This window comes from Myotis daubentonii, chromosome 2, assembly GCF_963259705.1.
Source record: "Myotis daubentonii chromosome 2, mMyoDau2.1, whole genome shotgun sequence".
NCBI classification, from domain to species: Eukaryota; Metazoa; Chordata; class Mammalia; order Chiroptera; family Vespertilionidae; genus Myotis; species Myotis daubentonii.
In genome coordinates this window covers 97,426,747-97,451,748 of record NC_081841.1, presented here as the reverse complement: position 1 = coordinate 97,451,748, position 25,002 = coordinate 97,426,747, and the positions used below count along the sequence as shown (strand labels likewise).

The 25,002-nt window shown below is 52.1% G+C and overlaps 2 protein-coding genes across 5 annotated transcripts in view; one reads left to right on the top strand and one right to left on the bottom strand.

The window, feature by feature from the left end:
• NINJ2 (ninjurin 2) overlaps nt 1–567 on the top strand; it is a 90,001-nt gene extending 89,434 nt beyond the window's left edge. For all 3 annotated transcript variants that reach the window (XM_059683915.1, XM_059683917.1, XM_059683916.1), the window contains exon 4: nt 195–567. The gene's annotated coding sequence lies outside the window, so the exon portion shown is untranslated. The remainder of the gene's footprint in view (nt 1–194) is intronic.
• A 711-nt stretch (nt 568–1,278) lies between these two features.
• B4GALNT3 (beta-1,4-N-acetyl-galactosaminyltransferase 3) overlaps nt 1,279–25,002 on the bottom strand; it is a 99,431-nt gene continuing 75,707 nt past the window's right edge. Inside the window, exons 5-21 of one of the 2 annotated variants that reach the window (XM_059683913.1) lie at nt 19,330–19,425; nt 18,747–18,837; nt 18,256–18,356; nt 17,649–17,716; nt 16,491–16,569; nt 16,305–16,371; nt 14,076–14,219; nt 13,183–13,292; nt 11,937–12,037; nt 11,604–11,665; nt 9,948–10,725; nt 7,885–8,204; nt 7,050–7,203; nt 6,750–6,822; nt 6,219–6,372; nt 5,384–5,510; nt 1,279–3,565 (exon numbers count right to left, since the gene is read on the bottom strand). In XM_059683913.1, coding sequence (XP_059539896.1) covers nt 3,457–3,565; nt 5,384–5,510; nt 6,219–6,372; nt 6,750–6,822; nt 7,050–7,203; nt 7,885–8,204; nt 9,948–10,725; nt 11,604–11,665; nt 11,937–12,037; nt 13,183–13,292; nt 14,076–14,219; nt 16,305–16,371; nt 16,491–16,569; nt 17,649–17,716; nt 18,256–18,356; nt 18,747–18,837; nt 19,330–19,425 — 2,634 coding nt within the window. In that variant the 3' untranslated portion in view covers nt 1,279–3,456. The remainder of the gene's footprint in view (nt 3,566–5,383; nt 5,511–6,218; nt 6,373–6,749; nt 6,823–7,049; nt 7,204–7,884; nt 8,205–9,947; nt 10,726–11,603; nt 11,666–11,936; nt 12,038–13,182; nt 13,293–14,075; nt 14,220–16,304; nt 16,372–16,490; nt 16,570–17,648; nt 17,717–18,255; nt 18,357–18,746; nt 18,838–19,329; nt 19,426–25,002) is intronic. The other variant, XM_059683914.1, reaches the window with a different exon arrangement.

Here is a 25,002-nt window from a genome sequence, read left to right as displayed (position 1 = left end):
CCCTTGGCATTGCCCAGCAGTCCCGGCTACTCAAACTGTGGTCCATGAACCAACAGCAACAAAAGCACCGGAAGCTTGCTGGAAATGTAGCATCCCAGGCCCACTCCCGCTCTACTGAGTCAGCATCTGCATCTTTGAAGGCTGCAGGGGAATCGCGGGCACTGCCTCACCACCTGTTCTCGGCTTCCCCACAGGTACTGGATCTGGAGCTGCTTCCGCCTCTTTCTTCCCTGACCTGCCAGGCTGATGAGCACTTCCCCTGGGAGCTCCTGAAAGAGCAATGTAGATGCCTGCTTCCTACCACAGCACCCGAGTGAAGATGGGATAGTTTACTGGTCCAAGTGAATTTCATCTTGGTCCACAGGCCTGAGCTCAGCGTGGGATAGTGCCAGCCTTTGCTCCTGGTGGCACCTGCACCTGAGGCATGTGGACCCAAGGCTGAGTCCACCAGCTTAAGGACTCTGGTTCTGACTTACTCCATTCCTCCCCTCTGTCCCATCCATTCCCAGGCCTATTTTCCCAGGTAAAATGGAATGATTTCTATCTATAAAAGTTTCTGCAAATCCACTGAAGTCAACCTTTATGCTTTTAGCTGCATCTGAGCTGCCATCTCCATCTGTGTCCTGGAAAGGGCTCAAAGGATCAAACTCCAAGCCTGGAATGAGAAAAGGCTTTTAAATCACTCCCTCTCCTCTGGATTGTGCTCGGAGTCAACTTTCCAGGCCCCACATGCCTTGGGCCAATGACCATCAGCTACACCAATGGCCAATTAGTCAGTTCTAGATTGACGTATGTACGCACACTCCTGTCGAAAACTCCTTTAAACCCGTTCTAGCTTTCATGTTAGCACCTTGTCTTAGGCATGTGTTTGAGAAATATGAACTTTGATCTATGCCTACGCCAAATGTAACTAGGGAGGTCAGTCTGCACCTGCAAAGCATCAACAGGGCATCCCAGATCAAGCAGAAAGTATTTTTAAGTTGTCTGCTCTTTTAGAGTAAGCCACACCTCAGCTCCTCTCCACTACTCCCCCAACCATTCTGGCCCTCTTTCTAGCCTTATTCGCCTGGGGTGTCCACCAGCCTCGCTCCTCTGAAACCACAAGCTCCATTAACCTGCCAAACAGAAATGCCTGGTCTATCAGACTGTGAGCTCCTCACACGGGACCAATGTTGTCCCCTCCAGGAGTAAACCACAGCACAGAGCAGGCTGTCTGCCACACAGCAGGCATCAAACTAATGGTAATGGGTGGAGGGTGGTGTGGAAGGGTCCTTGGCACGTCCTTCAGAGGCCGGATGGCCAAAGGACAGAGACATGAACCATGGGGCCCTCAGCCCAACCCTCTCCCACCAGGATGGGCAACAGGAAAATGCAAGAGCCATTCTGTTTTCTAAGAAGATGCAGTATTTAATGCTTTCCCCCCACCATCCCAGTCCCTCCCCCACCCTAGACATTTCCCTACAGAGTAGGAGCCCTTGCCAGGTCCTCCCCCTTAAGGCAGATGGTGTGGAGGTAACAAACACAAGGCACTGGCCAGGAGCACAGGGGGGGGGGGGGGGGTGGGCAGGGCAGGGGAGGCTGGGCTGGCCCTGTTACCAGAAGAGAAGCAGGAGGGCTGTTTGGACTGGCTCAGGCCTCCCAGTGAATGCCCAATGATGAGAGTGGCCCCAGAAAGAAACCTAGCACCACAGCTGGCCATCTGTAGCTCTGCCTACTCCCTACAGACCTTGCCCAAGGGCAGTGAGCGGGAGCAGGGACCCTAAAGAGCCATAGCCCAAGGGCAGGTATGGGCATCCAAAAGCCACCGAGTCACTGAAAAGCCCTGTGCTTCCCGATTTCTTAAGATGGAGGCAAGGATTCTCTTCAAGCCCGAGGGTTCTCAACAGGCTCCAATCTCCCCTATGCAAAGTTTATGCTCTTGGTGAATACAGGGCCCACTAAGTAGACCCTCCAAATGCTGTGCCTGGGACTGACTGTCCCAGCAGGGGGCTTGGGCCAGCTGCCTGGGCCTGCCACACCGTCAGCAGCCCTTGCTCACAGCAGGGAGCCCTGTGCTGGCCTCCCAGGCAGCCGCAGAGCTCAGGGTCCAGTGTCCACTGTGCTAGCGGTGAATTCAGCAGCAGTGGCAGAGGCAGCAGCAGCAGAGAAATCCCCACCACAAAGGCACCTGGGGATCATTAGTGCAAGGTAAGTGTGTGATCATCAGGTGACAGAAAGGGTGGCCTCGACTATAAAGGCCGAGGGCTGTTTTCCCTGAACTTGCTTCACTTTTCAGTTCTTCCTAGTCCTACTCCCTTCCACTTGGGGAAGAGAACTCAGTACCACGTCCTCACCTCCCCAAACCTGCCACCCTGCTGCCTCCTACCCTGGTCCATTATATGGTTCCCTTCCACCCACACCCCTTCCTCTTCTTCCACTCAAGGCCACGGCTGGGGCTCTCCCTGCAGGACAGCAAGTCCGGGGAGCTGGGCTGCGAGGACTCAAAGCTTCCCACTTCCCTTTTCATCCCTTCCTGCTGACTCCAGCCCCTCCTCTCATCTACGTCATGGTCTACTTAGTACACCCACATCCTCTTTCCCCTCTGCCTCCTCCATCTTGCCTGTCCTGCTTGGCCTACGTGCCCAACACCAGGGTGAGCCCGCTGCCCACCACGTCCTCGTCTCCCAACCCCTGTGGCACCAGGAAGAGGATGCCAGTTCTGTGCTTCTGATGGGCCTGAAGTGAGCGCTGCCTGGAGGGTAAGGTTAATGCCCTAATTGGTGGCCAGCAGTTCGGTGACCACCTGGGAGAGATGTGCGTGTCTCTGCAAGGCACGGCCGGGGGTAGAGCAGAGGAAGTGCTCCTCGTGGGGCAGCTCCTCTGGTTATAAATCAGCTGCCGATCACAGACCGAGGGACACAGCTCTACATGGGAGTGGGTCTGAGGTATGCAAGTGGGGACACTCTCTAAAGGCACCACTCCATCCCCCTCTTGTAGTCAATGCTGGGTCTTGGACAGTTACGGTTTGCCTTTCTGATAAAATAAAAAAAAAAATGAAACCCCAATAAAATATGTCCAATAGAAGAGCTTCCAGTTCCTGGTCGCTGTTCCTGTGAGGAACACAGGGTGGATGCTGGCACGCACCTCAAAGATGTAGGATGGTGTCACTCAAGCAGGTCTTCCCCTCCCTGACCTAACTGCACAGCCTCTGTGACTGTGAGCGAGCAGCCCCTCAAACTGCCCTTCACAAAGTCTTCTGTCTTCCGTCTGCAGGCCCAGAGGATGGAGAGAGGGGCCTCGATAGCTGTCTGCAAGGGGACAGCTCCCAGTGGAGTGGGGGTGTTATGCTGAGGCCTTGGGGGCCCAGCCATGGCTTCTGCTCCCCACCTCACTTCCCCCAGCAGTCCACAGGGTGCTGGGGAGCAGCCGCGAGTCAAGGGGCAGGAAGTGGTCGGTCCAGTGGGCCACCCCTTGGGATTACGGCATCTTCATCTGGCGGCGGTTCCACATGCCTCGCTTGGAATGGAAGTGATGGAAGAAGTTCCTGAGGGAGAGACGGTCCACTTCCAGGCCTGCTTGGAGGATCCTGAGTGAGAGAGGGGCAGGATGAGCCACAGAGCACAGGAGGCAACCAGGCGCCACATCTACAACAGCCCCGTCCCTGTCTTCCTGTTTGTTCCCCACAGGCAGGAGCGGGGTATGGTGCAGAGTGTGGGCTTTGGAGCCAGACAGCCTGAGTTTGAATCCCAGCTCCACACCATGAGTCACATCATCTCTCAGGGCCTCCTCAGTTCACTAATCTAGAAGGAGGATAGTGATATACAGGCACTCGAGGTGGTGGCAGAGGAGAGATGGCAGACAGAGGTGCTCGGCACAGTGCCTGGCACTCAGCCAGCAGGGGACACATCATTGTGTTTGACGGAGACAGAGGCGGGAGCAGACCTCATCCTAGCCCTCCCCTGTCCTTCTCCTACGTGCACAGCCCACAGGGAGTCCCTCTCACAGAGAGACCTGTACTTTGGGCATGGGCGCAAGTTACTGGAATCTGAAGCAGTTTCTGTCTCCTTGGGCTTCAGTTGAGGAAGGAGGGTTGAGAACTGAACCGGGGTCTGCATCTTCCCGGCCGCGCAGGAAGACCACAGGTGGAGGTGGCCACTAGTCCAGGCTTCTGTCCACTTTGGGATCTACTTGGATCTGGCTTTATGAGACCGGGGCTATCTCATAGAAGCTCCCTCAACCTTCCTCCTTTGCACTTTAAACTCTCTTAGTATTATTACCTTCCTTTCCTTTCTTCCCTCTGGGGAAAAGGCATAAACACATGCAGCATTTATGCCTCTGACACTTGCTAGTTGCAAGATTTGGGGCAAGTTATTAAGACTCAGTTTTCTCATCTGGAAAAATGGAGATAATTACACCTACCTCACAGAGGTTTGGGGAGGACTGAATGAAGAAATGGATGTGAATCACCTACCAGTATAGGCAGACACCCACTGACTGGTGGCTGCATTTTGCCCTCAGGAAGCAGTGCATCTCTTCCTTGTCAAGTCCCACTGTCCAATGCTCCTGACCTTGCCCTGTCCCCTTCCCCTGGACACTGTTCCTACAATGACACCCTTTCTTACTTGGATTTTTACCCCCTCTCTCCTTTCCCCCCTCCCCTTAAGCTCAACTCTCCAAGTATCATCCTCTTTCCCGCCCCTTCTGTTGGCAGCAAGTTTCCTGAAAGAGGAATCTCATCCTAATGCAGCCTCCACTTCCTCACACCCACAAGCTCTGTAACCCCTGTGACCTGGGGTCCCGGCCCAGCCAGCTCCCGGCCGTGTCCTTCTCTGAGGTTTTCCATACCCATGACTGTTTCCTCCTCCCTGAAACTCCCTTCTCCCCAGGCTTCCAGGGACACAGACCTCATGGATGGCTTGTTGACCTTTAATGGTCCACACAACCTCTTTTGCTGGCTCAGAAGTCTTTCCTGACCCTTTGGCCTGTCTCTCTTATCCATCCCACAACTTCATCCTCTTCCCCAGGCAGCTGCAGGGGTGGGGGTGGAGGGGGGAGCGCCGACCTGGAGATGCAGCATGTGCATCCCACTGTGACTTGCTTGCTGCTCAGATCATTATCGTTTACATTTGTACAGGTCAGTTTTTGCTAAGCTCATGACCGTTCATCAAGCACTTTCCATGCCAGCCCTGTGACAGAGACAAAGGCAGTATCCTCCCCTTTACAGACCGAGAAACTGAGTCTCCACAAAAGAAGTAACTGGAGCCCAGGAAGTGGTGGAACTTCCTCCAAGTCCGATGCCTTCGCCTGCTTGTGGGGAACCTGCAGCCTAGGTGGCTGGGTCTAGGATGGTCTTGCCCCACTCCCTCCCCAGAGCAGAGCCCTCAGATGCCCCTCTCCCAGTCACCTGTCAAGCAGCTCCCAGTCTTCCCCACCCCAGCGGTCTCGGAACTCCTTGGTGTTCATGCCTCCGATCCTGTCTAGGTCTGACTTGTAGATGCCAAGCAGTCCAAATCCATTCACTTCCCAGTAGCCTGCGGACAGACAGGAAGGGATGAAAAGGGAAGTGGGAAGCTTTGAGTCTTCGAGGCCACCCTTTCTGACACACTTCCAGGTGAGGTGAGCCAGGGGCCAGGAGGAAGGCGTAAAGAAGCCTCCAGGTGGCCTCCCTAGAGCCTCCTCTGCAAGATGGACAATGGCGTGCCTGCGGCTGAAAACTGTCTGAGCTGGGCAAGTCCCTTGACTGTTTTTTGGGGGAAGCCCCCTGAGCTAGGGTGCAGGGTCCAGTGAAAGCAGCAGTCCTACCAGGGAGTGACCGAGGTCTGGTGACAGTCCTACATTAGGGTCTCACAACGGTAGCTACTAACAGTAGGGCGCGTCGGTTTCCTTGGCCATTTCCCTCTCCAGAGGAGGGGCCTGTCTTTCCATCTTTGCATCCTCACACGGCCAAGTCCGGCACACAGTAAATGCTTAATAAACGTGATGAATGAGTAAAGGGGAAGAGGGGAGGGCCATGTTCATCATTCCTGCTGCTGCTGCTGCTGCTGCTGCTACTGCTGCTGCTGTGGCTGGCAGCACAGCCCTTGGGGCACATCTCTGGACTGTCCAGGTGAGCAGAGCAGCAGGAGGGCAGGAGGGGAGGGTGCTGCTGCTGTGTTAGACAAGACTGTTTCCAGCTCTGGGGTTAAAAAACCAAGGCCAGGAGGTCTTTCCTACCCTCCCTAGACCAGAGCAGGGCTCACCCTCAGGCCACTGGGGAGTGGCCCCGCAATGAAGTCTCATCACCATGGGGGCGAAGGCCATCTTGCCCTCCACACAGTGCTTCCGGATGGTATCAATGATGCCAGCTGGGAAGTGGATGTGGAGATCACAGAGGAAGATGATGCTGTGCGGGTCCTGGGGACAGATGTGGGAGGATCAGCAGACCCTCCAACCAGGGCTACAAGGCCAAGCCACTCTCTAGGACAATCCTCTGGCTCTTCCCATTTGCATGATTGACAAACCTCCACTAAACAAACGATTGGGCAGATTTCCACGGTACTGGGCATCAGAGCACAGTTCTTACAATCAGAGAGTAGATCCTGACTCCTCCCCCACTCTTCATGGACTCAAGGACTCTGGAAAAATGCGCCACCCTGGCAGCACAACAGAGAGGACCCCGTGTCCTCATTCCTTCCTCCCAGAGGAACTGACCTCCTTACACATCCCAAATGTCTCTCTACCTCTTAACCAACCCTTAATCTCATCTCCCAAGCCCCTCCCAGTCCACTTACCTTCACCAGGTCTATGCCAGCCTGAAGTCCAGCTGAGCGCTCGAAGTTTCCACCTAGTTTCATGTACTGGTAGCTGCAGGGGAAGAGAGAAGAGAGGGGCTGAGCATTAGGACTAGGCCGTGGCAGTCCCTGAAGGAAGTCTGCAGGCATAGAGGAGAGACGATGTGCTCCTGGAGTAGGATTATGGCAGAGACTGGGGTCAGCAAAACTGGATGAGACCTGTCGCTCTGCCCCCGGGCCCAGCAGTGCTGATCTGGGGAAGAGGGTTCAGGCTGCACGCCAGCCAGGAAACCTCCTCACCTCCGCAGCTTGGACCTTTTCAGGGCCATCTCGACATCCATGTCCTCACTGCTATAGTCAGTGATGATGATGTTGAAGTGTGAGTCGCCGGTGGCCTGGAACAGCTTTTCCATGTCTCTGATGAACTGCTGCACCCAGCGCGCCTGGTTCTTCACTACCCAAATGGGGCAGGCAGAGAGAAAGAAGCAGAGGTGACACAAAGAAGGCATGCCCACGCCTGGGCCCTGCAGGACAGAGTCCCATCAGACCTCTGCTCAGGGGCGATGGAGCTGTGGGCAACGAGGAGCAATGCCGCACAGACACAGGCGAGCTCACTATGGAGGGGCCTCTCCACCCTGCACAGCCCCCCTGGCAGGGCCTCTGAGAAGGCCTTCGGCCAGGACTTGCCATCAGTCTCTCATATTTACCCCTCATGCTCTAACACTTAAAACCTGTAATCTGTCTGTCTTATTTATCATCCTTATTTCCTGCCCCACCCCACTGTTACACTCCTATCTGTTACACAGTCCCCATTCTATTAGGTTCCCTCTCTGTCCCATCTCTCCAGGTCAGCTGTAAACCCCAGCACAACCCCAGTGGATTATCACACCCAACCTTGAAACTGGTACCATAGAAAGAGTGACGGCCTCAAGTCAGTATGTACTCTCAGCTCGAGCTTTCTAGACATGTACACTTAGACTAGTGACTTTTCTCTTGTGAGCCTCAGTTCCGCGACTGTAAAGTGGCCATTTTCACAAGCTCCCGGAAGACGGTCAGTGGGCAGAGACCTGGTGCTCAGGGTTACTCTTAGCGTCCCTGCTCCGCTGACAGCGCCCAGGCTCGGCTGGAGGCTCACCAGGCACGATGAAGTGGACCACTGCTCGGTGATTCCAGGAGAAGCCCTGGGGCCAGCACAGCTTGGGCTCTGGGGCCCGGACATTCAAGACACGTCTCTGGCGGTTGTGTGGGCCCCACACCAGGCCCTGCAGGTTCCGGGCCTCGGCCTCTTCCCCACCAGCTGGATCGATGCCCTGCCAGCCTCGCGCAGACACATACTCAGAGAGCCGCACCAGGCGCTGGCCTTGCTCCAGCAGCTCAAGCTCCAGGAGGTAGCGACCCCCACGTAGCTGGTCTTGCCGCTTCTCCACATTCACAATGCGCCGCAGCTGGTATCTCCTATGGCAAAAAGGGTGGGGGGCTTGAGTAATTCTTTCCCCCACTGTGGGGCAGCGTGGGTGATAGAAGCCTATAAGGCCAATTGTCAAGAAACTCTGGTATTTGTCCTCGCTTTGCCATTGGCTAAGTTGCTTATGCAAGATGCTTTTAACCTCTCTTGTATTCCCTGCCTCCGCCTTTATCTTTTATTTGTTTTTGGTTGTTTTGTGTGTGTTTTGTGCCTCCATCTTTAAAAATGCACCTATTGAGTTGTGATGATCTCTAAACTCTTTCATAGCTCTGAGATTGTATATAAGGTGAATGAGTTTCCTTCAGAAGTTGACTCTAATTAATAAAATACTCTGTTCAAACAACAGCACATAATACATAATTAGGTAAATGTTCATTGGTTGGCTCAACATTATTAGTCACTGGGGAAATGTAAATCAAAACGACAATGTGAGATACCATTTCACACCCATTAGAATGGTTATTTAAAAAAGGAAAATAACAAGTGTTGGCAAAGGATGTAGAGAAATTGGAACCTTCATACATTGCTCATGGGAATGTAAAATGGTGTGGCTGATTTGGAAAAGAGATTGGCAGGTCCCCAAAATATTAAACACAGAGTTACCATATGACCCAGCAATTCTACTCCTAGGTGTATACCCAAGAGAACTGAACACATGATCACACAAAAACTTAGTACACGAATGTTCCGAGTAGCCTGGTATTCATAATAGCCAAAAAATGGAAACACCTAAATGTCAATTAAGTGATGAATGGATACTCATTATGTGGTATATTCCTACTAAGGAATATTATACAGCAATATAAAGGACGGAAATAGGCAATACATTTTACATGGATGAGCCTTGAAAGCATTTTGCTATGTCTAAGAAGACAGACACAAAAGGCCACATATTATATAATTGCATTTATGTGAAATGTCTAAATAGGTAAATCTATAGTGATAGAAAGTAGAGACTGGGAGGAGGGAGGAATAGGAATTAACCACTATTAGCTACAGGGTTCCTTTAAAAAGTGATAGAAATGGCCCAACTGGTGTGGCTCAGTAGTTGAGCGGCAACCCAAGAGGTTACCAGTTCGAGTCCCAGTCAGGGCACATGCCGGGAATGCAGGCACAACCCCCAGTAGGGGGTGTGCAGGAGGCAGCCGATGGATGTTTCTCTTTCATCAATGTTTCTATCTCTCTATCCCTCTCCCTTCCTCTCTCTTTAAAATCAATAAAAACATTTTTTAAAAGTGACAGAAATGCTCTGGAATCAGAAAATGGTGATGGTCACACAATATATGAATATACTTAAAACCCACTGAATCGTATACTCTTAAATGGTGTGGGAATTTGATCTTAATTGAAAAAAATGTTGATTGGTTAAATGAATGAAACAACAAAGAGCTCAGCCATTCTAGCCCTTCTAGCCCACATCCGGGGTTTGTTCCTATTAGTCTCTTTTAGCCTCCGTTTTGCCTGATCTGTCTTTTTACTAGCTCCTTCCCTGAGAGAGGGGACCACATTTGCCAGGTGTTCCCTGTGCTTTTAGACTGGGAGCCAAGGCATTTCAAAACCTTGCTTGATGGTGGGACGAAGACCTGACTGGTCCAGGTCACCTCCAGCAGCAGGGGCTCCAGGCACTTGTCCTTTCCAGGAGTCTGCAACAAGGGAACCCACTACAGCCCCCAGGCCCCTGCCCCCTGGGCCAGCATGCCTCAGCCCCGGGCCAGGAGAGCCCTTTACCTTACCCCCGGCTCCTCTGGTTGAGCTTCTTTATGAAGACCCGTGTGATCTCGAGAGCCTCCTGCTCTGGAAGCAGCAGGTTGCCAGATGTGTTACAGCTCAGATCAATCCAGTCAGTCCGCAGGGCTTGGAAGTCAAGGTTCTGTGCACTGAAAGTCTGGTCCCAGTTTACCACTGGGTCAAACATGGGCACGTATTCAAACACCTCACTCACATCCTCTTCCTCTTCCTCTTCTTCACCCTCTTCCCCTCCCTCCACTTGCCCTTCCTGGCCTGCAGCTGCTACCACCTTCTCCTCCCCAGGCCAACCCCTCCTGGGGGCCAGAGGCTCCATCCTGTCACCCCTCCTCTGCTCTGCAATGTATGACTCAACTTGATTAAGCCACTGGGACTGCCCTAGAGTCTTCCTGGGGCTATCACCAGTGGGGCTGGGCCTTTTGACTTGAGGTAGGTTCCCCATCCGGTGCCCAGGCCACTTGTCAGAATGAGGTGGATTTTGGCTGGGCTCCGGTCTGGGTTTTCTCTCCATCTTCTCTGCTTGCTGGACTGGGACACTGCTGGTCTTCACTGGGAAGGGAGTTATAGAGTTCTGCTTGGAAAGGGGGACAGGCAGCCCCTCCCGGGGCCGGGCCAGGAGTTTCCGCAGGCTCCGGAGGTGGTAGTCAGTGGCATCCCGCCCAGGGGTAGAGGTAGGCACGTGTTTTCCCTCTGGCTCAGTGGAAGCAGGGGTCTCCTCTGCTGCCTCTCCATACTGGGACTCTTCTAGAAGGCTTTCTTCAAAACCTGTCATTAATAACAACCATTCCTCAGAGTTTGTAAGCTTTTCCCAAGACATACAAATACCTGGGGGTTATGTGTGATACTTCAAGGGGTTTCAGACAGGGATGGCATCTGGGCTCTGCCACTTACTGTGTGACCTGGGTGAGTCACTCACACTCAGTAACCCCAGTTTCTCCATTTGCATAAAGGGAATAATGAGCCATCTTCCACAGGTTTTTGTGAAGACAGAGTGATATAAATACACAAAGTGCCTAGCAGGTGCCTGGCACATGGAGGATTCCAACAAACGGCCCAACCCAGGCCCTACCGCCTCAAGAAGAAAGGCCACAGGAAGACAGTGCTTCTCTGTAGAACTTCTCAAATGACGTGCTAGCGACAGCGCACCCTGGGCAGCCCAAGTAATCTCCAGGGCTCGGAACCTCCAGCTGACCCAGCCTGCTGCCACCAACAGTCATGTTCTTGTAGAACATGTGCCTTGATATAGAAAAGCTGCTGATATAGAGTACTGCTCTGCACCCTTGGGTGTGGAAGGAGTGGCCACGTGGTTTGGATTTTTTAAAAATATTTTTTTACTGATTTCAGAGAGGAAGGGAAAGGGAGAGAAATAGAAACATCAATGATGAAAGAGAATCACTGATCAGCTACCTCCCGCACGCCCCCACGGGGGATCAAGCCCACAAACCGGGTTGTAACCTTACTGGGAATTGAACTGTGAACTCCTGGTTCATAGGTCAATGCTCAACCACTGAGCCATGTTGGCTGGACTCGTTTGAATTTTAAGCTCCTCAGGTGCAGGGCTAGCATAGTCTGAACTTCTCTTAGAAATAGACCATGGTCACCCCTCTCAGCCTGACCTAGAAGCCCCAACTCTCACTCTGTACCTGGCTGCTCTGGCCCCTGCTTCTCAGGCTGGTCAATCTTGATGTACTCCTGGAAGCTGAACCTGTAGGAGGAAGGGAAAAGCAGGCTGCACAGGTGCCCTGCAGGCAGAGCATGAGGCTCTGCTGGAAGTTCCAGCAGCAGTTTGAGGTCATGTCCTGGACCATGTGTGTGTGGGGGGGGCGGGCGGGGGGCGAGGGGGACCTGTGAGTATGGGAAGTGCCTAGGAAGGGCCAAGGCTCCTTGGGCTGGAGGGCCATTGAGTCCCTCTGGTCCAGGCAGCTCCCCTGGCTCCTGCAGAGCGCCATCTTCTTGCCTCGTTCATTGTTGCTCACCTGTCCTGGTAGAATGTGTTTTCTTGGTAGAAGCATTTGTTATAGGTTTCCATGTGGCTAAGGCGGGTGTAGTCATTGGGGTAAACAAAGGACAGATGAACCTGGAGGTAGAGAAAGAAGCAGCAGGAAAAAGAAGGTGGGATCTTGGTAAGAAGTCAGCCAACCAGAGTTGCACCTGCCCCCACCTCCCCCTCTCCTAGGAACCTGCCCTAATGGGGAGGGAAGGGCTGCTCTGAGCTCTGAATGCAACATCTGCTCATGCAGACCAGGATTCCACTCCTCTCTCTCTCTTTTTTAATCCTCACCTGAGGATATGCTTATTGATTTTAGAGAGGGAGGGAGAGAGATTAATGTGAGAGAAAACATCAATTGGTTGTCTTCCGTACATGCCCGACCATGGATCAAACCTGCAACCCTTTGGTGTATGGGACAACACTCCAACCGAGCCGCACTAGCCAGGGCCCACTCCACTCTATGCCTCCTCTCTGGGCTCTCTGGACCTAACATAACCCCTACAGGCTAGTTCTCCAGTGCACATGTCCCTCATCTCCCGACCCAGCTCATTCTCTCAGCTGCAGACCCTCCCTCCTCCTCCTGTCATCTTATCCTCTCCTGCAACCTCTACACCTTTACCTGCAACCTCCCACCACCCTGGAACAACCCCTTTTGTTATTTACTTCACTATTTTTTGTCCCCTTTAAACATAGCTCAAGGCAATCACCACCCCAAACCTTCTCTGTGCCACCCCAGCCATCCTCTGAGTTCTGGTCATTCTCTCCTGCCTCCAGCACTCTCTCTGTTCTTCTGCCTCTCTAGTTTCCACATAGCCTGAAAGTTCTCTCGCGTTCCCCTCCATAGCTCATTTCTCCAGTGTCTTATCTATGAGTTTAATAGGTGCTGCTGGCCGACTGGCTGGTAGGACTGACCCGGGCAGGGCAGGGTTGTGTAGCCCGTGGAGCAAAGAGTGTAAGAAGCCTCATGCCAGCCCACCTCACATCATCACTGTGGCAGAACTGGTGTATGGGGTTCCCCAAGGCAGAACTCCACTCACAGGCTTTGCAGGGCAGTCCACCTGGGCCAGAAGCAGCTTGGAATGCTCATTCTCCCAGCCCAGGGCCACCCTGTCTGTCTGCTGGTATGCGACGTGGGAAGGAGAGGGAAGTCAGCTTCAGCAACCCCCCATCTCAGCCATAGGCAGCAAGCCCTCTCTCACTCCTGCCCCCCACTGTCCCGGCCCCAGACTTACAAACCGGAGGCCCTGGTAGCGCTGCAGGGGGAGCCCATCCACCAGGTAGCTGGGTTTGTAGGGACAATCAGGCAGGACGTGGCGGAGAAGAGACTTGGAGATCAGAGGCACTGAGGACAGTAAGGGAAGGGGATGAGGATGGGGAGTGGGAGCCAGAAATAGGGGCTGGCTTAGAGCCACAAAGGCTCCTGGCTGAGGGACGAAGGCTGAAGTCCTCTGCCCTGAGCAGCACCTTTGTATTCACTGGAGGCAGCTGTGGTCAGAGTCCATGGCCATTGGCTGAGGTTGCCAGACCAGGGCTGGCACCACTCCTCTGGGCAGGGGCATTCACGGAGCACCTTGGCGGCAGAGGACTCAGACTCCCTAGTTCAAGGCACAGTATCGCATTGGGATCGCTGTACAGGGCTGGCCTCAATAAAGGTTTAGAGACTTCCAAGTGCAGTGCAATAACTGAATTTCCTTTGAGAAGCAGGGGATGCAGGACATGATTTTGTCATCTTTTAAAATGTACACACTCCCAAGTGTTTAAGACTCTGACACCTTAGTGGGAACATACTAGTATTTCTCTCACTGGGTAAGAAGAGCCAGAATCCAGTTAGAAACTATGGGGTTTGTGATTACAGAGGGACACCCAGCGAACTTCTGGGTTCGAGTTCTCTTTCTAGTCCTGGGCAGTAGTTACACAAATGTTTGCTCTGTAATGATTTGTGTAGTGTAAAGTTGTACATGGATGTTTTTGTAGTTTTCTGTGTGCATGTTATATTTCACACTACAATCTTCTGGGTTTGGGGACACTGGTAGAACTGACAGGTCTCCTCAGTCTCCACCCACACCACGGGCCTGGCCATATACCGTCCCCAGACTAGGTGACAAGTATGCAGCCGAGGCCTTACCTCGATAGAGGGTGTCCCGGGGGTCAGGCCGAAGCATGTCAGCGAGGGGCTGCTCATCTGTGGGAAGAGAGTCTGGGGAGCCTGCATGGCTGGCTGCTGTCTGTGGGATGTGGCCCACCTCATCCATCCTTAGGAACGTCTCATCTGGGCCAGGGAAGAAAGAAAAGAGGGCAGCTGTGAGCCCTGGAGCAAACCCAGCCCAGAACCCGGGCCCTGTCTCTTTGAGGGGCCGGGGAAGAGGCTCAGTCAAGGCTCCTGTACGCCCCCAGAGGCAGGACAGGGTGTGCTCCACCCTCTTCCCTCTGGCCCTGCCCCCCGTAACTTGTGGTTTCAGCTCTTTATCTCCCTGTGACTCTCTCCACCTGCCCCATGACCAGCACACACCACAATTTCTGTGTGAATTGGAAAAGAACACATCTTCCTCAAATGTTTTATAGCTATCTGCTAGGAATTTGTCATTTTATAAGTACTAGTATGTTTAATTTATTGAACAAACACATATAGTTCTTACTAAATAATAAGCCAGGCATGTTCTAAGCATCTTACAAATAACCCATTTAGCCTGGCCTGCATGGCTCAGTGGTTGAGCATTGACCTATGAACCAGGAGGTCACAGTTTGATTCCGGGTCGGGGGACATGCCTGGGTTGCAGGCTTGATCCCCAAGGTGGGGCATGCAGGAGGCAGCTGATCAATGATTCTCTCTCATCATTGATGTTTCTCTCTCCCTTTCCCTCTCTCTCTGAAATCAATAAAAATATATTAAAAAACAAACAAACCAAATAACCCATTTAATCTTCATAATACCACATGACATGTATTATTATTATTCCTATTTTATAGGAAAGGAACTGTGGCAAAGAGACTCTAAGTCATTTGCCTAAGATCACATAACTGGTAAGTGGCAGTCTGAACCTGGCAGTCTAGTCTCAGCCTGCAGACTATGCTGCAGCGCCAACAGCTCAGCAATGCCTATGAGCAGGGTGCCCCCTAGCGCTCCCAGCAGCCCTGCTCCTCATCTGAGGGCTGGTTGCCTGACTCTGTTCTCTGCCTCTTGGGTTCATTTGTCTTCAGCCGCAACTGGAGCTCTCCTACACCCAAGGCTAGTTACATCTGTCCATCTATTAATTTCTTACCTAAACTTTGCGAGGGGTCTCTTTCTTATCTTTTTTTTTTTTTGATGGAGTGTTTTTTGTTTTTTTTAAAAAATATTTTATTGATTTTTTACAGAGAGGAAGGGAGAGAGATAGAGAGTTAGAGACATCGATGAGAGAGAAACATCGATCAGCTGCCTCCTGCACATCTCCTACTGGGGATGTGCCCGCAAACCAGGTACATGCCCTTGACCGGAATCGAACCTGGGACCTTTCAGTCCGCAGGCCGATGCTCTATCCACTGAGCCAAACCGGTTTCGGCAGGGGGTCTCTTTCTTCTTGATTCACATAGAATCTATGGATTCCAATTCTCTCCTCTTCCTCTCGCAGCAACCCAGCAACTCACAACCTGTCCCTCTGCTTTGACTTTGTGGCCTCTTGCTTTGGTCACCGGTAATCTCCTCCCACTCACCGTTCCATAGATGCTACCCTCTCCAGGGAACCCAGACCTTCCTTTTTCCCTCCATCCTGCCCCCTTCTCACACGCACGCCTCCCCCTGCCTCCCAGTCCCCTCCCAGCACTTCCTTCCTCCTATAGGGTTCTAGCCCTGTCTGCTCTTCCTACTCCCAGGGCCCACACGGCCCCACCTGCCAGGTGGCAATTCCTAGTGGGACCTCCAGATGAGAGTCTTGCTAAGGAAATCATAAGCAATGAAGAGTATGATGGAAGAGTTCATTTACTGAGAATTTAAAGCAGTGAGAACAGTTTCCTCTGCTCTGCCATGGCTTGGAAAGAACCACGGCTGCCTCATCTGTGACATAGGAGATTGGCCTCACTCAGGTTTTCATGTGGAGTGAGCCTCGTGGTCTCTGGATCCCCTTGAAATTATACACAAAATATGGTCTGTGGGTGCACGAAGGCTCAGAGCTTCCATCAGGTTCTCAAAGGGGCCCCTGACCCCTGAGAGTTAAGGACCTCTGATCTTAGGTTCTGTTCCTATCCCTTCACACCCACGTTCCAAGCACCTTGAGCTTTAGCCTCCACACCCACCCCCCGACTCAGTTCCCCAGGTGGGCTGAGCCTCCCGTGGGGCACCCCTGGCCTCCATCTCAGGCGAGGGGCTGAGCCTACTCACTTGTGAAGAGGGACAGGGAAGCGGAGTCGATGATGGTGAACTTGGCTCCAGGGTCATTCCGTCGCCACTAGAAGAGGAGAGGATATGGATGTGGAAGGTTGGCAGATATTAGATTTCGAAAAGGGTCCCAGGGACGAGGGAGCAGGAGTGGCTAGGAGCTGAGCTAGGAGGGGCAGGAACACTCACTGCGACTTCCACGTGGTCCGTGCCCTCGTCATTCTGCTTGTGTAGCACCTCAAAGTAGTACCTGCGGGAGGCTGACAGGCTGACGGGAGGAGAGAGCAGAGAAAGGGAAAGCTGTCTCCAGCTCTGTGGCCATCCCTCTGCCCCTCTCTTCCACTGCGCCCACCTATAAACTCCCTTGTCACTTAACCACCTGGGTTAGAGTCCCCACTCCACCACTTACGAACAGTGTAACCTTAGTTTTCTCTTCTGGAAGATGGCAATGATAATAGTACTTACTTCACAGGACAATAGAGAGAATAAAAAATAAATAATAATTAACCCTTATAGAGTTGTTACTGTGGGCTAGGCACTGTTCTAAGAGCTTTGTATATATTAAGTCGCTTAATCCTTCTCGTAGATGAGAACACTGAGGCACAGAAATCTTGGGCAGTTTTCCAAAGCCCCAAGGTAATGTGGTGGAGTGGGATTTGGACCGGCAGGCTTGTTTCAGAACCCATGTCGTTAGTTGTTATGCTGAATTGTACCACAGAGGCTGGCACAGAGCAGTGCTCTTTGCAAGCTGGACTGTCATTATTACCATCAAGCCAATGCATGTTCTCGCTTGTGTGCGCGCCAGCCACCAGGTGGTGCTCGGACGCTGGGCTAAGTCCCCCTTCCAGCATGTTAAAGTGACTCCAGCCACTATCGGCGGGAAGGGCCTTTGTTTCCCTCCAGTCTGGCAAGGGTCCGCTGCGACTAGGACCTTTGCATTGCACAGGCGGAGCAGCAGGTGCTCGGGCTGCATAGCTGTGGACATCTCTGGGTACAGAGAACATGTGAAAGGCAAGGACTGGGAGAAGGGAGACCTATTTTTGTTTTCCAGTCCTGAGTGTCACCAAATAGCTGGGAGACCTTCATTAAGTCATTGCCCCTCTGGGCCTCAGTTTCTTCATCTGTAAAATGAGGGATGATGAGCCAGATGGTTTCTAAATCAAAGACTTCATTTACCAAAATGCATGGGTGCCCAGAACACTGAGGCCTGTGAATGAGGACGGCTGGAGAGTGGAGGGGGCAGGCTGAAGGAGGGCTGGGCTCTACGACTTGGATTTGGCCTCAGCCCTTGGGGGAGGCTGGGGTTTCTTTGGTGCTTTTGTGCATGTCCTGACACTCCACACTCACCTCACTGGCTTGGAAATTTGACTCCGAAATTTCCCAAACTCTCCAGGGGCAGTCCACTCCTTTCCAGTCTACAAGTGCGAGGAGAGAGAGTGGAAGAAGGAGGGAAGGAGAAAATATGAAGGATGAGAGGTGGTGAGTGAAGAAAAAGGAAGGAATGAGGAGGAGAAAAGTTGAGAGAGTGAACAGAGGAAGGAAGATGGTGAGTGATGATGGGAGAGAAAACAGAAGGGAGTTAAGGGAGTGACCAAGTGCCCCATGCAAGAAGCACCTCCCCGCTTCCAGAAGGGCCGCAGCAGCCATCCCCTTGGGTGAGTCCTTCGCACTGAGCTAAGGAGTCTTGAACCAAAAGGTGTTATGTGGCCCAGGCCCAGCCCAAAGATGAATCTCCCTGGGGTCTTTTCCCAGCCTCAGACTGACTCCTTCCTCCTCCCCACCCCTCCGTTTACCACGGGGTAAAATGGGATGGGGTGAGAGGATCTTCTTGTTCCTACCTTTTCCCTGGCAATCACACCAGAGTCACTAGTGGTGATGAGAGTCTACTAATGGAGGCGGGGCCCCTTCAATGCCTGGCACCTGGACCAAGGGAGATGGGCTGAGCTGACCTTACCTTGCCCACGCTGGCCAGTAGCTGAAGACCTGAAACCTGGTCGTCCTGGCTCAGCCAGAATTCCGCATTGTCATCTGCAGCAATGGCAAACTGGATTGGCCCTAGGCAGTGGGGGAGAGTCCAGGTGAGAGCAAGAACATCCCTGTCAGGGCTGAGGCCTGTGTTATGTGTAGTCATTAAATTCTCTTGGGGCCTTGGTGCGTGGCTTCCCCCCTGTAGAGTGGGTTTCTCCATCCTGGGAGACACTGCATAGGCGGGAAGACTAGAGAGAGAGGTGAGCTAGATCCAGACTCTGCAAGTCAAGGAGTGAAGACAGCCTGTGGGTGGGGGTGGACTGGATGAAACTGCAGCTAGACTCGCTTTCTCGTCAAAGATGTACTAACAGGGTCCCAGGACAGACTTATTTTGCAGCCACAGGCTTATGTTCTCTGGACTCCCTAAAGAACTCCGGGGCAGGAAGTGGAAGGGTGGGACGTTGGGGCTGGCCTCACCATCGGTGAAGGGGTGCACGTAGCCAAAGATGCGGAGGCCATAGTTGGTCCATTTGGGAGATACGGCCAGCTTCCTCAGAGTTGTGCGGATCTATGCCAAGAAAGGGGAGGAAAACTGTTACCCAGAAGGGAGAAGAGGAAGTGGAGACTGGTCCAGTCAGGCCTGGTGGGAAGACCAGGAGGGAGGGAGACAGGCTGGGCCAGGGCATGGCTTGGTATGGAATATGGGGAAGATTTCCACTCCCACTGGGCCACTTTGTCCAGGTGACCGTGCAGAGTACACCACCAGCACAACTGCACATGATGGCCCTGGGCAAACTAGATGATGAGCCAAAATGAGGGTCTAAAGCTGAAATGATGGCGAGGATGACAGAGACATCGAAGGAATCTCTAGGGCGGGAACAAGCAGATACTGTGCAGAGAGGAAAGAAGGGCCCACGAGATAAAGGAAAGAAAGCAAACCAGAAGTAAAAAGAAAGATGGGGAAGACAGAAGATGGGTGGGGGGGATAAGAGACAGAAGTAGGCAGAGGAAGAGGAGATGGTGTGGAGAGAGAAAGGAGAGGGGGGCCCACAGCACTCACATGGGGGTACAGAGGGAAGTGGAGGTTTCTCCTGAGCTGCTGGATGGAGCTGCCACACCAGTCTTCAAACACATGCAGGTTGGCGCGGCCCCGGAACTGTACGGGCGGAGAAGCAGGCGAGAGTGAGCACCCCAAACCTGCCCCTGCGGCCCATGACTTGAAGAGGCCGGGTGGAGAGTCAGAGGCACGGGCCACCACAGCCCCAGCATGAGTGTTCCTCTCACTGTTGAAGGTCATGGCCCACTTTAGTCCCATTCCCATCCTTGGGACCCTTGGCTTCTTTCAGAAACTTCATCCTCATGGCCTGGCCCTGAGGCTTGCGTGTTTTTCTCACCATGCACGTGCGCAAATGTACATGTGTACACACACACACACACACACACACACACACACACACACACACATATACACTCCCAGCTCTTTCCACGCAGGAAGGGGGCTGGTTTGCATTCCCCAGGCGCGGGGGAGTAACAGCCACACAGAATGGTAGAAATGACAGAGGGAACTGGAAGGAAGTGCCAAGCTGGGGTTTCAGCCGAAGACTTGCTCCCTCCTCTCCCCTTCCCCTAATGCCCAGGGAGAGAAAAGCCCCACAGCTGTCTGCGGGTGAAATCTTATCTACCTAGCGGTCTCCGGTCTCCGCGCTGGGGGAAGCAGCTGGGAAAGCGCTGCGGGAGGTTCCTGGGGACTCATCGGCAGACCAGGCCTCCCACCGCTCTCAGGAGCTCAAAGCCTCACTCTGCCCAGGCCTCACCTGAATAATGAACCAGGTGCCCGGTCTTCCAGGCAATCCTGGGAAGGCTCCTGGGAAGACGGGAGCAGAGGACGTGTTCTCCCTCTCCTTCTCAGGACAGGGCATGAAGGCCTGGAGCAGAGGGCCCCCTTCAAATGAAAGGACTAAGGCAGCAGCAAGTACTCAGAGTGGGTGGAAGCCTGGAGCTTGGGGGGCGGGGGGGGGGGGGGGGGGCGAAGCATGGGGATACTGTCCCAATTTATCCTGACAGAGTTTCAGATTACCCCACCTCAGCTCTTTTCTCCTCCCCTCCCCCAGAGCTTAATCTCCAGGTTGTGGGAGGTGGGACCTCAATTACTCTACACAAACAGACCCTGCCCTGCCCTCCCCATTGCGGCCCATCAGTTATCAAAATCTAAGCGGCCCTTAGGAAAACAGAGGAAGGGCCCCCCAGACTGGAAGCCCAGATAGAAGGAAGTGACATAAGGTCTCCAGCAAGAGATCTGGAGGGAGAGATGGGAGGGGAGAGAACGTGGGGGTGGGGGAGAACTCCTCCGCAGGAATGTGGCTGGTGGGGTGGGCGCAGGCGCCAGCTCACTAGCTCACAGCTGGATCCACAAACAACCAAGGAGAGCCCATCATTCCCCATCCCTTCAGCAGCTTGGCACTTCCTGGGTGTGCTGGCCTGGTCAGTGCTAGGAATGTGGGGTCTTGGGAAGCAGCCACCACTCCAGGGAATATGAGTGGGGGGCTGGGATGGGTGGTAGAGAGAATGTGGGCTGGGTAGGTGGGGGGCGGGGGGGGGGGGGGTTTAGGCTTCTTGGAAGGAAAGAATGGGTACATTGTGCTCCTTCTGGAGAAATTCCTTAAGTCCCATTTACAAGACTCGGTGTCTTCTGCCAATGGCCTCCTCACTGCCCCTTCCTAGGACTTTCTGGGCAGTGTGCTCAGATCCACAAGATGCGGAGGCAGGGCATGCCACTGGAGAAGCCTTTGTGTTCAGCCAGGAGGCTGGAGGCCACCATGGGTCTGGGCAGGGGAAGGAGGGAAGGAGGGAAGGAGGGAAGGAGGGAAGGAGGGAAGGAGGGAAGGAGGGAAGGAGGGAAGGAGGGAAGGAGGGAAGGAGGGAAGAGCAGCGCTTGCTGCCTCCCACCGCCCTCTCATGGTCTCCCCTGAGGTACTGCAGGAAACCACAGGCAGGGCGGGAGTGAGTGCAGAAAGAGGACCTCCATCTCCTTGGAGGTCTAGGCCTCACTCAGCATTAAGCTAGCCCTCAAACCAGGCTTCACCCACCCTCAGGCTGTAGGTGGGGAGTCTCTTAGGGACCAGCAGGCACCACCTTCTTTCCCAGGCTCAGCATTGCAACCCCACCAGGATCTGTGTCCCTCTAAGCTTTGCAGACTTTGTATCTGGCAGGGAGGTGGGACTCCAGCTCATCAGCACTGCCACTTGCCCACTTTCCAGTATAGCAGTGGCTAAGACCCAGGGAAGGGCCGTGGGTGCCCCCGTTGCCAGAGCACATCCACAGCCAATGAAGGCTATGGAACTTCCCAGTTACAATAGTGGAGAAAGTATCTGTTGGAACCCTCTCATTTTAGAGGTGAGAATATTGATGCCCACAGAGGTAAACTGACTCTCTAAGGACACACAACAATTATCCTGTGGAAGTGGGGAGGATGTCTTGGAGTGTGGGAGGAAAAGGGTGAGGCCAGCCTGATGGGTCCTTCCACGGGGAAGTCCATTGCCTTCCACCCCCACGAAGCTGCCTCTACCAGGCCTCACTGGGCTTGCCAGGCCAGCAGCAGAGCCTCCAACTGGATCGAAGCTCCTCCCCTCCATAATTCTTCCCCCTGCCTGCAGAATTGCTGCTCTGGATGTTCCCAGAAGGCTTCAGAACAAACCTCACCCTGGCATGACTGACCTACTTTCCCAGCCTCACCTCACACCACTCTCTGTCACACATCCAAACTCTACCCACAGCAAACTCCTTTACCTCTCCATGCCTTGCAAATACTATTTCCTGGTTGGAAGGCCCTTTTCTTTCCTCCTGACCTGCAACTGCAGCTCATCCTTCAAGGCTCTTCTCAAATCCTTCTCCCCGAGGCCTTTTTCCTCCTCTGTATTCCCTGCATATCTCAATTATTTTGGAGAAGTTAAGCCCAGAACCACATGTTCCCATGTTCCCTCATTTATTCTATAAGCGCTGAGTGGCTGCTTTGTGCCAGTTAAAGAGAAAAAGAGATGTGGTCCTCAAAAAAGGTGTGGTATGCAGAGGTGTGGGGTGCAGAGGGCAGTTAGGCAGGAGCGTCAGCTCTACCTCCAGGAGAGGTCGGAAGCCCATCACAGGATGTGAGCCTCACTCACTGGCCCTCCACTGGCCGCACTGCTGTTCAGTCAGATTCACACTCACACAACCAGCACAGCTGGTTGCTGGCTCACCTCCTGGGGCAATGAGGCCTCGCCCAGAGAAGCACAGAGGCTGGACCACATGACCCCAACACAGCAGGACAATGAGGTCACTGGTTCCTATAAACCAGACTCCTGTTCCGAGCTTCTACTCAAGCTACTCTTGATTCCCTATTTACACCTGTCCTTTGAGGGAACTCTGCCTTGAAATTAAGAGCTCCAAACTCCATGCAGGTAAGAGGTAGCTCTGGATTTTGAGGAAAGGACCAAAGGCCCATTTGGTGAAATCCTAATAGGTAAGATTTCCCATCTGAATAGATGATTTGTAAACAAACGGAGATGCCATTGTATCACTTGGTACGATGATGTGGTGTTTCTGGGCTCTGAAAACAGGAGAGTCTGATCCACACAAAACTTGTACACAAACATTCACAGCAGCATTAGTCATGATAACCAAAAAGCAGAAACAACCCAAATATCCATGTGTCAATGGATTCATAAAATGTGGTACATCCACACATAGAATGTTGTTCAGCAATAAGAAGAAATAGAAGTACTGACACATGCTACACCATGATGAGCCTTGAAAATGTGATGCTCAGTGAAAGAAGTCAGATAGAAATAGCCACATATTATGATTCCATTTACATGAAATGTCCAGGACAGGCAACTCTAGAGAGACAGAAAGTAGATTAGTGTTTTTAAATGGGTGAATTATCCTATATAATAAAAGGCTAATATGCAAATTGTACCCTCAACCAAGAGTTCGACTGGGAGTTTAACCAGGAGTTCGACCAGGGGGGCGGGGCTGGCCTGCCAACCGCCCATGGCCCCTCCCCCCAGTCGCCTGGCTGGATCACCCCAATCAGAGCAGGCAGGCCGGACCCCACCTGTACACGAATTCGTGCACTGGGCCTCTATTATGGTATATAAACCATATCTCAATAAAACTATAAACCACCACCACACCCCCCAAAAAAAGGAGAGCCTGAGAAGGAATCTACATCCCAACCCTCTTCTAAGAGATGCTGCCTCACCAAAGCCCACATGATATGGCCCACGAAAATTCTGACTTGCTTTGATCTGATTTTTTGTTCACCAAATTTCTTTCTTATAACTCTCTTGGTTTTTCAGGGGGAGTATCCTGAATAGCAGACAGTGTTTCGGTCAAACGACCCATATATTGACTGGTAAATGAATAAACTGGCATTGAGGTTTAGTTAGTGGGTTTACTAGTTAGTATTTATGATTTGGGTTGACAGGAATAAATTTTTGAGGGCAGTTACCCCATGAAGGCCAGCCTCCCCGGCATCCATTCTGATGGCCTCTCTCTGACACACCAAGTAGAATGTCCAAGACTGTTCTGCTTTTGAGAGTGACTCCTGGCCTCAGAGACTGAGTGGCCAATGTCTGGGGCAGGGAGACAGTCAAAGAGACTGTCAGCCTTCTTATATTCTTCCTTGCTCCCACCAGACCAGGGCTATGTACTAGCTATGCCACCTTGAGTGAGTTAAGTGAGTTAACCCCTCTCATTACCTAACAGCTCCTGGCAGCTAGTACTTGTTCAATAAATGACATATCACTCCCTGCTGAAACTATATGTCAAAACAGGAGACAGGTAAGGGGATGGGAAGAAAAGAAGAGGTCCCTTTGATGGGCTGGAAGACAGTTGGAACATATGTGCCTTCATATGTTAGTTATTTAACCTTTCAGGCCCTTATTTTCCTTGTTAGTAAAATAAGAAGATTGGGCCCTAACCGGTTTGGCTCAGTGCTAGAGCGTCAGCCTGCGGACTCAAGGGTCTAAGGTTCGATTCCAGTCAAGGGCATGTACCTTGGTTGCGGGCACATCCCCAGTAGGGAGTGTGCAGGAGGCAGCTGATCAATGTTTCTCTCTCACTGATGTTTGTTTCTGACTCTCTATCCCTCTCCCTTCCTCTCTGTAAAAAATTAATAAAATATTTTTTTAAAAAAATAAGAAGATTGGATCAGTGACTCCCTGAAGATCCCTGAAGACTGTAATGGGGATTTTGTAAGCTACTTTCCATATTATTAAAAAAACAAAACACAAAGTCAGCCACAGCCAGGTGGCTCAGCTGGTTGGAGCATTGTCCTATACATCAAAAGGTTGTAGGTTTGATTCCTGGTCAGAGCACATACCTAGGTTGTGGATTCAATCCCCCGTTGGGGTGCATACAGGAGGCAATTAATCACTATTTCTCTCTCACTAACTTCTCTCTCTCTAAAGTCAATAAAAACATACCCTTGGGTGAGTATTAAAAAAAAAAAAAAAAAAGGAAATCAGGTATTTACCACCAAAAGGCCATATATTCTTACTAAAAGATCAACTATTCTTTAAAAAGTTAATTTTATATTAATCACTATTTACTATTGTTCACTATTGCCATTTTATATGTAGGATGTCCCCAAAAAATGTATACACACACATTGAATAATTATAAAGGCAGTGTTTATTAAAATACATTTCATTTTTCAAAATTAAGCTATCAGTTGTTTAAGCGTGTATACATTTTT